The sequence below is a fragment of the Lathamus discolor genome, chromosome 2, assembly GCF_037157495.1.
Source record: "Lathamus discolor isolate bLatDis1 chromosome 2, bLatDis1.hap1, whole genome shotgun sequence".
NCBI classification, from domain to species: Eukaryota; Metazoa; Chordata; class Aves; order Psittaciformes; family Psittacidae; genus Lathamus; species Lathamus discolor.
The window spans coordinates 75,641,434-75,658,204 of record NC_088885.1 but is presented as its reverse complement, the minus strand read 5'-3'; the positions used below and the strand labels follow the sequence as shown (position 1 = coordinate 75,658,204).

Here is a 16,771-nt window from a genome sequence, read left to right as displayed (position 1 = left end):
TGGTGTATGTTTAGCTCTAAAACAAATCCACATTCCAGATCACTCAGAGATAAACAATGCTAAATATTTTCTAATGGAAATTAGAAATTGTTTTATAGCTAAAACATGAAAGGTGTCGCTTTACTGTATTCCATAACCCCAGTGATAATTACATTTGTACTGTTTAATCATCTTAAGAATTTTAGAGTTGTGAAAAAGCCACGCACTTGTAAATTGTTCTTTTTCTTTAATTATCAGGTTCTAGCATATCAAACATACATTAGCAACTTTAGTTCACAGGTACTTTACAAGTTATCTCTGCAAAGCAGAGATACCCCAAGGGTCTCTGCCATCAGCTGCAACTTCAAGTTTCTATTGAAATACAGGAACAACCTTTCCTCACTTTCTTATGCTTAACTGGATTGCTTGTAGAACATCTCAGATCACCCTTATCTGAGTCCAAGTGAAACAAAAAGGGAATTTAAGCCATTATATTCCTAAAAGGGGTCTTCAAGATATTAAGAATATTCAAAAGACAAAGCTACCTGTAAATCAAAGTTGTATGCATTTTGTTACAAACCTACAAAGGAGTAATATTTTAGAAGACTTCCTAACATATTTCTCCAAAAACCTGATGTAGGAAATAATAGTGAACACATGGAAGAACTATCAGGAGTCAAACAAACGAATATGTGCAAAAGAAGTCAATAAAGAAGTGTCACTGCCTCAATCTCAAGCCCCATAAACTAGTAACATACAAGTTTGGGAAATAAGATGTTCTTACCTAGAGTCATCCAGCTGATAATTTGATTCAATAGAGGCAATCCCTGTTTGTTCTTAAGACTGTCATGGGTACTGCTCACAACGTATGTCGAAAGTGCAACACTCAACATCTACAAAGCGGAAATCAGACAATGAAACACATAATAAATATATGGATCTCTGCCATCCCATACCAAATACGTAAATATGCTTCAGATTTGCTTAAACCCCTCATCTGAATCAACATAAGAACAGGAGGTCTCATATGTATTTATAGATTTAATGAAAAATTTGCTTTTAAAAACTTCCTTCTAGTTTATCATTAATAATTTGTGCTATTTTTTAATTTAAAGAAGTGCCCTGGATCACTGATTTGACATGATAAGCTCTTTGTCACCTAAACACTCATGTAAAACACAGAAAACATATGCCCCAAGTTCTTTAAGGAGCACTTGTCCTCAAACCGCAACCATGAACTAGCAGAACCTCTGGCTTTGCTGCAGTATTGGGTACAGGGAAAGGGTAGTTGAAGCAAGAACTATGCATGGGCAGCACAGCTCCTCTAAGAAAAGACAGCAGCAGCAGAGCAGATTGGAGGTGGATTTTAAGAGATAAAAAGCTGCTGTAATCTTGGCAGACTGTTAAAATGAAATTGTCTGCATCACCTCAGAGCTTCTACAAAGCAGGGATGCTGAAGATTGTTCTTTTCTTTTTCCCTTGACTAATTGTAGAGACACCACTCAGTCATCAAGTAGGTGCAAAAAACCTGAGGAAAATAACCCCATGAGTCAGTTATTTCTGAAAGATTACAATTACCCAAGAAAATACTTGAGCCAAGTTTTCAATTTCTGCTATTTATTCATAACTCTGCAGTTCCACTAAAAGGCAAATCATGCAGTACTTTGTAAACACGCACTTTAAAATTGCATTACAAGATATAATTGCTGTTGTGGCTTTTTTTAGTGCAAAGCACATACACAGTCTTCACATTCATCACTTTTTACCATATGAATTGCTGCCATTCCCCTGACAGACACAGTGCTACTTAGTGGAACCTGCCTAGAGGATACACTTAGCAGTCAGCATCCTTTTTTGTTCTGGTTTCACAAGTGCTTTGTACCTGTTGCTTCTATTTACTTTCAGGCCACATTTCTGTGTGACATCAAGAAGCTAGGTCAAAGCATTAAGCCTCCAAAAGCTCAGGGAATTGGCCTCTTTAGGTCTCTGATGTTTATTTGGGATGCTTTTGCTGCATTCAGGCCAGATGTTTCCCCTTTGATGTATCTTTTCAACTTTTAGCGTCATGGACTCTGGTAATCCCTCTGCTATTCCCTAGTCACTGGTGAAGTAACTTTGCACTCGCTTTGTGTCATCTCCCATAATACATCTCCTGCCTTGAAAGACTTTTGATGACCTGGGCACATTAGTAAACCAAATCTAGTGCTGCTAGATCTATGTCAATGTCCAGGAAAGGGATCAGCACCCACTTTTGAGACTCCCGTTTTCACAGTTTAAGTAATGTTCAAATTGCTCTCTGCTTCCACCAACATCAGAACTAGAATGACACAGAAGGTACACGGAGATGCAAAATGAGGTCTCCTGCTAAGAATATGTTTTCTTTCCTCCTCCACAACCTTCTCTGGAATGAAGAGATTATTCTTGCACAGTTTAAGAGCAGGCCTCTGAGAAACACTCATCTGTAGGTCACAGCTAGAAAGAAGAAACCAAGGGTGACACCTGCAGTCCAACACATCTTTGCCAGAAGGTCTCCTAAGCAACTAACATGATAACCCATAGAGAGAATGGTAGGAGAACCAGCATCATCAGCTGGATGCTGTACAAGGCTTGTTGGAAACACTCCTCCTGTCCCCTAGTTCCACCAATACAACACAGATCCCTACTGCTCATTTCTCCTAATTTAGAGGAGAAAACTAACAAACTGACCTCCTTGGACCCACATGAACTTCAAGCCTCCCAGGAATAACAACTTGGCCCAACATTACCAAACAATGGAATCAGCAGTGTTTTTAGTAGTGCAGCAAAAACTGGACTTCACCTATGGAACTGCTGGCAAAGAGAAACTGATTTTCTCTGCAGCAAAAATATGAAGTTGTACAGTAAGCACTGCAGCAGTCTACCTGATGGATTATAAATAACTCCTCTTTTCACCATTCCAGAGGCCTTAATGACTTCTCAAACATCACAGAATCGTTTAGGTTGCAAAAGGCCTTTACGGTCACCAACTCCAACTGTTAACTCTGCCAAGTCCATCAAAGTCCACCACTAAACCATGTCCCTAAACATCATGTCTACATGTCTTTTAAATAGCTTCAGGGATGGTAATTCCACTGCTTCCCTGGGCAGCCTGTTCCAATGCTCGACAACCCTTTCCCACAAGAAGTATTTCCTAATACCCAGTCTAACCCTGCCCTGGTGTATCGTGAGACTGTTTCCGCTTGTCCTGTCACTTGTTACTTGGGAAAAGAAACCTATCCCCACCTCACTGGAAGAGAGGAGTAGCATTAATCATAAAACAATCCTCCATTCCTGCTTTAGTGATATCAAGAGAAAACCTGAGAAACTGTCGGCAATGTTCTGAAACTGTGTGGGTGCAATTAGATTCTTCTGCCTCAAGCAAACAGTGACATGTATCAAAACTTCAAAATTAGGTGTAAACATAACTGATTTTTTTGTACCAGAAATGCAAACATATCCATATGAAGTTACTCAGGCTTATATTTGTACTTTCTAACATTTCTTTATTTGTACACTTTGGCTAAAAAATCTTTTTGATTGTGCTGTTTGGTTCTCTAGGACTTTTTTGTTTCTTTAAGGCTAATACCCATGCTGGAAATTCATAGTGTGTAGCTACAAAAAACAGTGAATAAATGAGTAGCCTATAAATGACCTCTCAGGTCCATACAGGTATGTATTTTAGCCATTCATCATTCTTTCCCCTCCTTCTTTTGAGCTCCAATTATGAAAATAACCAATTTGAGCTCCATACCTATACCACTAGTGTAGCTCAGTAAGAAACTCCAGCACATAATAAGTTATAGCTAATAAAGCTGGTCCTGAGATAAAACCATTATCTTCTAATAAGTTAAAAAAAAAAAAAAAAGGAGGACAGCAGACATGCAAGGTATTATTAGAACCTTAAAAGATCTCTAGAACCTAATTAGCACCTACTATGAAAAGATCTACCTATTTCATGAAGCTATAAAGAATAAAAACCACTAATCTTTCACCTGAAACAAGATTTAGCCAACAGAAAGTCAGCTCAGTATTAGTCTCACATTGTTACTCAACAGCTAGAAACAGGAAAGAATGCCCTGAACCAGCAAGCCTGTCCTTAGTGTTCATGTGCAATTCCCACAGAGTTCACGGGAAATTACATACACAGACTGACAGCAGGACAAACTCTCAAACTATCTGAGTAGAGCATCAAGCGTGTAAGCACATCACCCTATCAATATACACAAATATGCACAAGATGAGCTCTGAGAACACAGCATTAATATTTAAACATGCATATTACCATGAGCACATGGTCCTCTTAAAATGGACAAGGGGAAAACCCTAAGGAACAATCATTTCCTTCTTCAAAGGGATAGCCTTGGTAGGAACACATTCTTAGAAAAGTATGTAAAAATTTGCACACAAAACCCCTCCAACATTGAGAATTACTGGAAAATAGCAACTGACCTGATAAAAATATACTTTCAGATCTTCATTATTTCTGTATTTATTTTTGTTTTTACAAAGAGATGCCAGTGAGAAGCAAGCGATCAGGAGAGTCAGCAAACCAGTTGCTATTCTGTAAAAACAAAAGAACAATAAAATCCCAGGAAGCATCATCAAAATGTTCAGGAAACTTTTACAGTAGTGCTCTTTACTAAGATCAAATAATTCATTACAGTATCAAGACTTAATACATTAAGTATCAAAATCCAGCTATAGAAAAACAAAAACCAACCCAGAAGCAAGTGTGGTTTGGCTGGTTTGGGTTTATTTTCTTTAAGGTAGTGGTCAGCTTGAGGTTATTTTTAAGTGGGGTTGGGTGTGTTTGGGTTTGGTGTTATAGGATTTTTTTTAATACAAGCTTGCCATCCACAAATACAATTATTCTTTTTTTTCATGGCAGTGGCAAAAGAAACCCTTCATTTTGGCCACATGACTGCTCTGTCACCCATTATTTTTAGGTACTTTTGATTACCTAAAAATAATATTTTGAACAAAATAGTAACAGTGATTGGTGATCTAAAGTTAGGTCTTCAAGGTTTGTCCAACATCTATCAGGGTATTTGTACCACAATAACTAACAAATACATAGTTATGTAGAAATACCTCACATTCAGTAAAATCAGGCCACACAGGCATATATATCTCAATAGCAGTTTCCATGTAATGATCTAATGAATAGAGGAACATAGTTGCAGGCTACTCACAGGCTGAAGGTATCCCTGGAGATCAGGCCAGCCTAATTCCCTACTCAAAGCAGTCAGTAGGGCTTTGGCTGCTCAGGGCCATACCTAGGTAGGTGTTGAATACTTCCACTGATGGAGACTCCACAACCTGTCTAGGGAACCTGTTCCAGTGATTGACCCTCCTCAGTGCAAAATAAGTGTGTTTGTTCGCACATTTAAATGGAATTTTCTGCATTTAAATTTTTGCTCATTTCCTGTCTCTTCACTAGACGCCAAGAAGTATCTGTCATCTTTACTATTCTCCCCCAGACAGGTATTTATATACATCGATAAGATCTTCCTGAGTTTGCTCCAGAATAACCAGTTCCAGCTTTCCCATCTCTCCTCCTGGATAAGCAGCCCCAGCTCTCGCTCACTCTCCTGTGAGATTGTCTAATCCCTTATTCATCTTTATGACCATTCTCTGGACTAGGCCTAGTATATCCACATCACTATTTCCAGAGGGCCCAGGACTGGATGCAGCAATTTCAGATGAGTCTTGGCAGGGCTGAGTAAGGAAGAATAATCACCTTCCTTCTGCTCACCATCCTGGTGATGCCAAGGATACCACTGGACTTTCCTGCAAGAGGCACTTTCTAGTCCTTGCCCCAGACTTTCAAACAGGTCTCAGCAGTCTGAAGCCTGGGTTCCTGATGGCCAGTCTTACCAGTAAAGGAGGGAAAAGAAGGTCTCAGACTTCAACATCCTCTTACCTCCAGGTCCCCATCCCAATCAGCCACATTATCCCTAGTCTTCCTTTTGCTGCTGTATACCGTCTTATTGCACTTTACATCCCACACCAGATTCAACTTCAGGAAAGCTTTGGTTTTCCTACTGCATGTTCAGACAGCATATCTATGTTCCTCCTGGATCATCTGACCCTGCTTTCAACTCCTGTATGCTTCCTTTTTATATCTGAGTTAGGAGCTCCCTGTTTGTACCATACAAGTTTTATTAATGTACTCAAGAAGCCCTGTCCAAATGTACAGTGCCACTGCTCAAAACCAGATCTAATAAACACACTCTGACACTCTAATTTCTCCCTCCCATATCTTTTCTCCCAGCATCTCCTTATCTTCAGTATCCTGAGGTGCCACACATACATATATTTTTAATTGTTGCTTCAAGCCTTTTCAGCTTCAAAACTCCCTTGACAGGATTCAGACAGGCACAAACCATTTTGGAGGTACAATGTTTCATTAGAAGAATAAACAGGAAGATGTACAGCTTGGGTAAGGTGAATGTAAAGAAGTGTCAGGGAGGAAGATCTAAAGGTAATTTAATTCCATTTTGATTTCTAAGTTGTGCTCAAATGTTTTAGAGAATAAAAAGCCCTCAGTTTGGATCAGCAGAAATACATAAATATATATACAGCTGAGAGGTTGTAACACAGCCAAAGAAAATCTGTCCTGAATATTTCTAACATGCCCAAGCATCAAGACTAAGAAGAGTTTTCTATAGATACATTTAAGTCACAATGAAAAATATAGAGGCAGAATGTCAATAATTCTGGAAATATCTGGGCTCATAATTCTATCTGAATCACACATTAATGCTCCAATCCCATATTTTACTGAGGATCAGGCACCCTGCTCTGATGGGGCACAGTATCTTCTGCCAGACAGCAGAAGGAAACATTGCAGTGTAGGTCAAATCAAGCCTTTCTCTGTAATAACACCACAAGCCTAATGCCCTCAGGCCAACCACCTGGACTGCATCCAGATATGAGAGAATGCTGGTATGATGAAACAGTGGCTCACAAGATGAGAGGAACAGATGAAAAAGATGCACTAGATGCAAAAAAAGATGCAAATCAACAACTGTAGAAAATCAGACAAGCAACACCAGAAAGGAAAACGCAGAACAGAGAACAAGTAAAGGTGGAAAAAGAATAGACAAAGGAGACAGAGGAAGAAGAGAGCTTTGCCTATCCTATTTATTCTATTTCCCCGATTATCTCATTAGGCACAGAGTGCTATTCAAAGACATATTATTCAAAATTAGATGGAGGAATTCAGAAAGATGCTGTCAGAGTAAATTGCCTTTGAAGAAACATTCTTATGTGCCAGTACTATTTACCAAATTTGCACCCCAGTGAAGCTCCTTCTTTAATGATAACCTTTATTTTTACGTAAAGTTTGCAAATTTTTGTATTGTGAGAAATATTTCCCTTGCCAAGAAACTACAGAATAATATAAAAAGCAAATAGATGAGGCAAAAGAATGAAAAGCTTATTCTCATTCACATTAGTGAGTAACTGAGGTCTCTATAATCATGTTTTATATAATCATTTAAATTCTGAATTTCAATACCTGCCTCAGCCAGCTTTCAATAATACAATTCCTCACGTATCTCAAAAGGCAGCCTAAATTATGAATATCAAAGATGGAAATAAAAAGTTTAAAGAAGTAAATAAGAGTCTTACACCAGAGGAATGTTTGGTTCTCTTCCTACAACAGGCATTAAAGGAAATATTGCCAGGAGCACACACAGAAAAATCCAGATTGATGCGCTTGTCTAAAGGAAATAAATATACAAAAGGATTATTTTGGAGGTCATGTGGACAATTGTCTAATCACAAAAAAATACCACAGCGAACTACTAATGGCTACTAGCATCTCCCAAAGCAACCCTCCTCCCCCCCCCCTTATCAAGAGTAAACTTAACTGAAAATAGGGCACAGGATCATTGGTGTTACAGTACTTCAATTTAATTAAGAAAAGAATCTCATTTATACTGCTGTCAAAATCCTATCAAAGACAATGAGAATCAAAGCTAAGATTACACGTAAAAGCACTTTGTCCAAGTGTGGCCTTCACACACATTGCAGTCACTAGAAAGCTGATGAGTAACCTTATGGAAGAGAGGAATAAAACTAATCTCATCAGAAGTTTGCAGTAGCTCACCAATCACCTATTCTCTGGCAATATGGCAACATTTTCCAGTCTTTGAATCTGAATTCCATTTGATTTAACTACCATAATCATCTAAGTAGTTATCTACATTCTTTGCTAGGAGGAAAAAACCCCAACCTCATCCCAGGTATTTGACTCTAAACAAAAACATAAAAAGCTATAGGCAGAATCAAGCTTAAGGCAGACTCAAATTCCCTAAAGGAAATTTTCAGCACTACAAAACACCATCTCTGTATACCCAAGCTTTAAGAAAAGTTACTTTATTACTCAAATACAGTAAAAAAAAATGTAAGTAAACAAATACAAGCCTCCATTCCTGGCAGTTCTTGCAGAGTAGGACTTGGCAATTCTATTCCAGTTTTTCTGTTTTTTGTTTTAATTAAAATGCTAATGTTACTCCAGAACCCTAGGTTTTAGATATTCTGCAAAATAAGAGATATTTAAATAAACTAATGGAAGAAATATCTCTTATATTAAATGGTGATTAACTTCACACCCATATCTACAGAAGTGGAGTTTTTTTCCTGGGAAAAATGGTACAGAAAGCTGCCTTGGAGGAGCAATGTGTGCCAGCTGATTGCAGGCAGTAACGAATTGAACAAGCATTTTTCAGTTATCTTCTCTTTCTTTTGGGTTTTTTTTTTTTCAATAAATGACCATATTACTCAAAGGGTGGCACTTCTACCAATCGTGCATGTCCACTCTTTTGTTACTGTGACAATTTGATAAGTGATGTGCATTTCGTACCACTCAGTCAAGCATTTTTTAGTTATCATTAACAACAGAAAACTGATAGCTAACTCATAGTTACTGCAAAATTCTTAAGCAGACTTATTTACTTATATTGTATAAGAGATCTATCCAGATCATATTAAACTCCTCTGCCTTGCTACATGCTGCTCATGATGGAGATCAGAATAAAAGCATAACTGAACAAAAACCTATAGCAGCATTCTAAAGAGACCAGTCCCAATATCCTGAGATGCAACCAACTGTTAGCCATTTAAAATGTTCTTTCTAAGCAAAGCAATACAGTACCTTTGCTTGAGCCCACAGTTGTGTGATCACTGGCCAGCCAGCAAAGACAAGAAGACCAAGAGTAAGCGTAGAGCGGTAGAAAAAGCTGAAGACCTAATTATAAAGAAAAGAAAATCCAACAGAAGACTGAAAACCAAGCACATTAATAAAACTTACAATTCCTCCAAGAAGTAGAACACTAGCTGTGAGATAACCTGTTGATACAGATAGATAAAATACTTACTAGTATTTCAATTCCCAGTATACAAATGAAGATGAATCCTACAGACTGAACCATATTATGTGACAAGAGATTTGTGGCAAGGTCTTGAATAACAGGAAGTCTGTTCAAAATGATGGAACAAGATAATTATTTTTAAAAAACAGAAAGAACAAAGGATTTTATCTTTCAAGGGAAAGGAGAGGATTCGGAGCCCAAAAAACATTTCAGGTATTGCTGATTTAGAAACAGAGTGGGTGATGGCCTGAGGCTCCTTCTGCCCAATTTTACTTGATATAGGATCCACAACAAAACCCTCCAGCTTTTTCCCCTCCCATTTCTGGCTCATCTTCACCAGTATTTGGACAAGCTTCAGACACCTAAATCAACTCTGACTTTATGAACAGTTTTAGTTATGCTGTGCTTAATGTCATAACTGATGAAACATTCAGAAGCTTCAGAGAGGGTGAAAAAAAAACCCCAGTTAGCTTTTCCAGTGTTTTATGAAGCAACTCATTATCTAACTGCAGTTGGTCTTATTTTCTCTGAATAATACTGAGTTAGTATATACAGAATTGCCAGTATATTAGGTAATAGAAATCATAATAAGTATTTTTGGATTTAAAGTGAAAGGAGACCCAGACAAGACAAGTTTGTTTTAATATCAGAGCACAATCTTCAACAGGACTAGTACATCTTCTCCAAAAGCAGATGGAGTTCAGCATACTTGACACTTTGCAGGATCAGACTATTCCAAAATTACTGCAAAAGAACAGCCTGTCCCATTTTACAAAGGAAGTCAGCTGCTACAGGTATTTGCCCAAGAATTTAGCACCCTTTTGTTACACTTACAAGAGTACTAAAACCATTTTGTCTTGGAAAGACATTAATTTATTTTTGCTAATAGGAAAGATATCTTCTAGAATTGGCAGCTATATCAGTCAGTTTGGAAACCACCCTATGTGTCAAATGAAATATAAACCACAGTCCTCTGGGATGTCTCAGGAACATTTCAGGCAGTTTAATAAATTTAATCTTTTTTTTTTTCAAATTTATGGAAAAAAATTATTTATCAACAAACACGAAGCACAGACCCAGTTTTATAAAGCATTCTTTGTAAAATGTATTCTTTACTCACTCTTTCACAACTGCATACCACACTGGTACTGGCAAGAGACAGTATATGTAGTATGTCCAAGGACATGTTTGAATCAACAGGAAAAAAGCTATTATCATTCCAACAAAGGCAAAACCATAGAAGAGAACAGTAGATTCCTGTAAAACAAATGTTGGACAAACATTCCTGAGACATCAATAAAACGTTTTAAACTCCTCACTGTTTTCCATTTGTTAGTTACACAGTAAAGAAACTGTTACTTTAACACAGCCACTCAAGCTGCCTTGTGTCTCTGTGCACAACTTTGGACACTGTTTCCAGGCAGATGAAAAAACCAAAAACCACCAGATTTGAAGATATAATTCTAAATATCTCCCTGCATAAGGTCCTGACTGCACAGGCAAAGCACACTTGTACAGTTTGGAAGCCCAGTGTATACAGTATTATTTATGTTCAATGAATACATAAAATCCATTGGAAGTCTGAGATGCTAAGGGTCTTGGAAAAAAGAACTCTCTTAAATTTGGATTAAAAAACCAGACTTCACTTAGCATATAACCTTTGAGTTCAAGTTTGTAGCATTAAGGTCAAAACATTTAATGAAAATTCCATTTCCTCCTCCTGACTGAGACATTTGAAAGAGAAGTAATTAAATTAAAATATAAGGCACTAACTCCTACTGGAAAATACCAACTCTTCAGGATCTAGGGATAGCTACTGAAGGAGGCTTGCAACCAACCTTCCACAGGAAAGACAGCCTTACACAAAAGAATGTGCAATTTCAAGATACAACAGATGACTAGAGTCACATGGTACTAAAAGATTCCTATCATAGCTACAGCTGTCAATATACTTAATCCTATATATACACTACATCACCAGCTTTGTGCTTTCTAAAACTAAATAAAAGAATTAAGACCTGAAAAGTACTCAAGGAAACATGTTCTTGGTCTAACAGAGCTGTCAGGAGGAACATCAAAGAGAAAGGAAATTTTAAAAATGGATAATCTCAGTCAGGTAAGTTAGTCCTTAATCATCAGGTAGCAGTAATCTCTTGTTCATGCAAAAAGGAGCATTAAACAGGTACTGTGAATCAGCATTTTACCTGGTCATTGAACTATTCTTCCTTATTTAGGGACATTCAGATACCACAAGAATTACTGGCAAGGAAGATTATGTTTTAAATAAACAATTTTGTCTTCCTGTAAGGCAAACTGACAAAGCAAAGGCAGCTTTAGTGACTGAACAGTCTTTAGTAGATAGTGTAGGTAATGACTGATGACACTTTCCTTCTACATGAATGCCACTTTCTTTGAATGAGTTATGTAGACAAATACATGACTAAGTTGAATATGCTGAGGAGAAAAGATATTCAATTAGTAGTTCACGTCTATGGGTTAACTTTTTCTGCCTCCCTGTAAGTGACTTACAACTGCCTTGATCTAAATTAACACTAAATGCAAGTTCTAAATAATTTTTAAAATATAATTTCTAATAAGATCTGCCATTAAAGAAAGAAAAAATATGTTATATAGAAAGCTGACCTAATGCAGTTTTAGTTTCGTAGTTTTAAATCTTACATTTGCTGACATAGAGACAGAATGGATATGTATAGGAATGATAGGCACACAATGTGATTTATCATCAAATAATTAAACACATACAATCAACATTTTATTCCATATAGAGATATAAATGTTATAGAGCTCAATATAGTCAGTCATGCATTGAAAATAGAAATCAGACTTGCATTTTCTGAGGATGTTTAAAAAATAGATTAAAAGGTTAGGCTCCTGCTAAGCAAAACAACACACTGCTCTAAAAGCAAAAGTCATTTCATATGCTTCATAAGAAACCAAAAACTTCTGAAGATTACATGTACAGGATGTGCAGTTTCATTATTCAGAGGCCCCTTTCACATCGTATAAGGCAGTGCTTTGTAGACTATTTGTCAGTGGTAGATTAGTTTCTCAGCAAAATTCTTTAAGTAGCTCCAATATTAGCTATAAACAAAATAACTTCCATATATGAAGGATTAGCTTCACACTGTGATTCCATAAGTACTTAGGAACACTAAAAAAGGTTTCTACAGAAAAAGACCTCTTACTAAAACTGATTAAAGAAAAATTACATAAACAAAGAACTAAGAAACCTAATTTTTTTCTCCCACTGTCACTAGTATAAGATTTGCCTTCAACAAGTAAAATCAATATACCAAATTAAAATCTGACGTCAACTAAAAACGTGAAGTTTTTGCTTAATGCAGTTATTAATATGCCTGATACTCTATTTACTGTAATTATTTTGTTCATATCTGACATAACATGCATCTTGGATTATTTCTTCTCAGTTATTTGATGAAAGAAAACTTAAATCATGCATTACAGCACTTACGAATATTTCCCATTCCAATTTTGCTTGATCACTTTCATTAAAGGCTAACACTATCTCGTTTCAACCAGTAGTAAAAACCTCAAGATAGCATCATAGGGATTGTCTCAGAGTAGTATACTGAAGGCAGTAAAGCTGCTACATGAGTGCTCATTCTCAGTTACATTATCAAATGAAACAATTCCCTTTATTTGGAAACAAATTCTTGAGTTTGGGATACCCTCCCCCACCAAGGCTTTAATCCTTCTCTACTGAAATGGTAGCTCTTTGCTTATTCACCTTTTCAATGTACCTCTGTTCCTGATGAATGGCTGAAAGTATATACGTAGAATTTTGTACTTTGTCAAAAATCAAACGATAATAATATTGTCAAAAAGAGCTTCCTTCATTTTTAATGTCTTTTATTGCACCCTTGCAAATCACAGAGTACGAGAGCAAGCCAATCTATGAAACCATGGTTCACCTTTCTATTGAAACAGGTGATAAATTTTAAAAATGCCATGACTGGACTGCACAGCTTCTGAAAACTGATTTCACATTGCCAGAGAGAACAGGAATAAAATAATTTACATGCTATTTTTTTTTATCCTTACAGTAAGTAACAAAAATCAAAATGGAAGCCAGAAGTCTGAGTACTTGCAAACAAGTATTATTACAACAGAGTGCTGACTTTGCTACAGTTAACACCGAAAACTGGCTTCTGGTTAAAGACAGACCCTCTAACAGTTTTAAATCACTATGCTTGCTTACACTTGCATTAGCATCTAGTAAAATGCACAGCTGTAAGAAGGAAGAAACCGAGAAAGCATAATACTGCATACTCAATCATACACAATTTAGGAATATGGATCCTAATAAATGGACCAAACGTTTGTAACCAAATGGTAACACTACGAAGGCTTACAGTAACTAGAAAACTCTACAGTTTGCCAGTTTCCACATGTAATCAAAAGAAAAGACTAAGCATACATATAATGCTGAAAATTGTTAGAAAAAAAATCACTGCATGTTTCCAACCTACCTTATTACCAGTATGGACAGCCTTGGTCAAATTAGTATGGGTCTTGATAATCACCAAAATCACGTAAGTCGTCCAGCCCACAAAACTCATTGCAATACTTAAACCCAGAAATAATCTGTCGTAAGTATGGTAATAAGACAAGCCTTCCAAAGCAAGGCTAATCAGCGTTTTGCACAGAGATATCTAAGGCAGATAAAACATAGAAGCAACAGTTTAGAGTAAGTTCCATTTTACAGATCGATGTAACTGAGCACAACTGGAGCTCAAGCACCTCCATTACTCCTGGCATATGTGTCCTCTCCATGCTGAGGTGTAGTGTTTTGGCCAGCACAAACTGCTGGAGTACACACTGTTTTGGACTCCTGTTGGATATAAAGTCAACCATTATTTGTCTCCTTCACCATCATCCTTGGCCACAACAGGTGAAAGCCACACAGAAAGCACATCTGGAACACCACCTACTACCAAGCATGCTGCTTTTTTTCTCCATTAATATTTGACCATATATATTCCAGTATAAGTAACCCCACAAAAAAACTGTTGCGTGCTTCTGAAGGCATTTACATAGAAGGAAGATTATGGATGCAGCCAAAACTTAGACGCTCTCCACAGCCTGAAACAGCTCCTTGCTGGGGTCTGATGTCCTCCACTTCAGTAGTACCTGATATACCCTGTGCTTTGCCTAAGCACCAGAGGTGAATTCAGAGTCAGCTGGAACCTCAGTTTCATTCACAAAGCAGCTTCTTGGGGCTCTCAGGACACAGATCACTTGGACACAAGGAGGGTTGTACCCAGTCTAATCACAGGTCACCTTACTCAGTATCTTCCACCTGGGAGACACCATGATAAAGATGGTGTTTTTTTCCCCTCACCATGTACCATGTGTACTGACTCCTGCAATTTACCCATTGATGGGAAGCTCAGCTGTGTAATTTGTGGTCACAGAGGGTTCTCTGTGATTAAAAGATCTGTCAGGAAGACTGTAATAAGAAGATGAGCATACATGATGGTGCTTCTTTACATGTCCAGGTTGACTTAACAGCAACAATCAACAGAAAAAGGTGTGTCAGCTCCTGAAGAGATTATAAGTCTGCCAATAGTCAAACTCACCCAAAATCAAATTATTCCTGAAGATGCAATTATGAATGCATATCTGCAATGCAAAGAGCTGCAGACTAGAGGAAGCAAAGAATTATCTAAACCCCAGCAGCTGATAATGCACCAAGCTTGTAAAGCACCAAGCATCGTACTGTAGGAAGCTGAGGATAACCTGGGCATAGGCACAAGCCTGGTACGTTAGTGATCAAGAGTGAACTTGAACACATGGGGCACTCAAGTCAATGAGGGATAAAATTTATACATAGCCAACAACAAACTCACAGGTTCTACTGCTGAAATGTATAAAATGGCTCCTAGAAGTAAATGTGTGCAAGGCAAGTAGTAGTATTAGGAAACCAAAAAGAAAACCTACTTCCACAGCCAAACAGATCCACTGATTTAAACTGAGCTATTTCCCATTCACAATAAGGTAAATAAAAAGGGACAAGTTATAACAGATTTTTTTCTGTTCTGTGCATAAAACAGTAATTTATTACCTCGAGAAGCATATTAGGGAAAAAGAAGAGCTGAACCCTAACACATAATGGAGTTATTCTTCCATGCATCTGGCAGGTTAAATGTAAGATTACATACTCAACTTTTTCATTTACTTTCTAACACAAAAGTCAGTGACCAAACTAAGCCTGTTAAAATGAAAGTATTTTTTGTATCACTTAGTTCTACAAATTATTTCTGTGAATGTGAGAACACAAGCACTGGTGAACTGTACCCATGAAGTACCCTGTTGCACAGTGAGTGGTAGCAAATGCTTAGGAAAGTAATACTGGAACTGAAAAGCACAGATTGGCTCCACATACGGCTCCCAGTCTCTGATAAACTGAAATGTGAAACTAAAAACAAGAACAGCTGGTTCAAGTAAAAGAACAAAACAAAGCAGGATCTACGACAAAGCAAGACATACTTTATTTCCTTTATATAAGATTAGTTCCTTTATATATGTATAAGCCTAAGAAGTGTGAACATAAACTACATTCCTCAGTCACTCTCTCAATTTACCCTTTTCTACAGTGGGAAATAAAAACATACACTGTGGGTTAGTATACTACGGAATGGTAACAAACAATTTAATAAGTATGAGAAGAAATACAGAAGCCAGTATTATTCATTAGAACTGATGTCAAAAAGCAAAATTTTGGAGACTTACAGTGGGATCTTATTTATGTTAATGAGATGTACATCATAACGAAGGAAAAAGGTTTTATTTCCCAGTTTCAAGTTAAACAAATCTAAATATTTATATATAATAGAAATTTCTGTAGGAAAGCATATAGCAAAAGCAGACTTACCGCTTCATCGTACTTCTGCTGCTGAATATATAGTCTTGCTTTCCTTAAATAGTTGATCTGTTCAGAGTCAGAAAGTGGTCTGTACAACAATATAAAGAGATATTAATGTTTCTCCTTTTCATGAGCAAAGGAAGAGGCAGAAAAAATTTACTTTTTAATACAAAAAAAAAAATTACTGTGCAATGAAACATATACAAATCTTCTGAACTTCATTAAAGAGAATTAGGTAATTGGAACTAATCCATTCCTCTACATTCATATTCATACTTATGTCAACACTGCTGCTAACATATCCCAAGATCTTTTCATTATCAAGCTTTTTTTTTTTTTAATGTAGGTGCTTCTATCTAATACTGCTGAAAATTTTATCCCTTGTGTATTATTACTGACCATTGCTCTGGCACACACAAGAATTAACCAGTTTAACTGATTTGATAGATGATTGTAAGCGTTCATAAGCCTGTCGGCATAGGACAAA

General features: G+C 37.0%; 1 protein-coding gene across 1 annotated transcript in view; it reads right to left on the bottom strand.

The window, feature by feature from the left end:
- The window catches only part of PIGN (phosphatidylinositol glycan anchor biosynthesis class N), an 84,772-nt gene that overhangs the window by 25,163 nt on the left and 42,838 nt on the right, over nucleotides 1–16,771 (bottom strand). The window contains exons 12-19 of the mRNA XM_065667527.1: nucleotides 16,294–16,372; nucleotides 13,889–14,071; nucleotides 10,498–10,634; nucleotides 9,384–9,483; nucleotides 9,161–9,253; nucleotides 7,633–7,724; nucleotides 4,447–4,558; nucleotides 764–872 (exon numbers count right to left, since the gene is read on the bottom strand). Of these exons, the coding sequence (XP_065523599.1) occupies nucleotides 764–872; nucleotides 4,447–4,558; nucleotides 7,633–7,724; nucleotides 9,161–9,253; nucleotides 9,384–9,483; nucleotides 10,498–10,634; nucleotides 13,889–14,071; nucleotides 16,294–16,372 (905 nt within the window). The remainder of the gene's footprint in view (nucleotides 1–763; nucleotides 873–4,446; nucleotides 4,559–7,632; nucleotides 7,725–9,160; nucleotides 9,254–9,383; nucleotides 9,484–10,497; nucleotides 10,635–13,888; nucleotides 14,072–16,293; nucleotides 16,373–16,771) is intronic.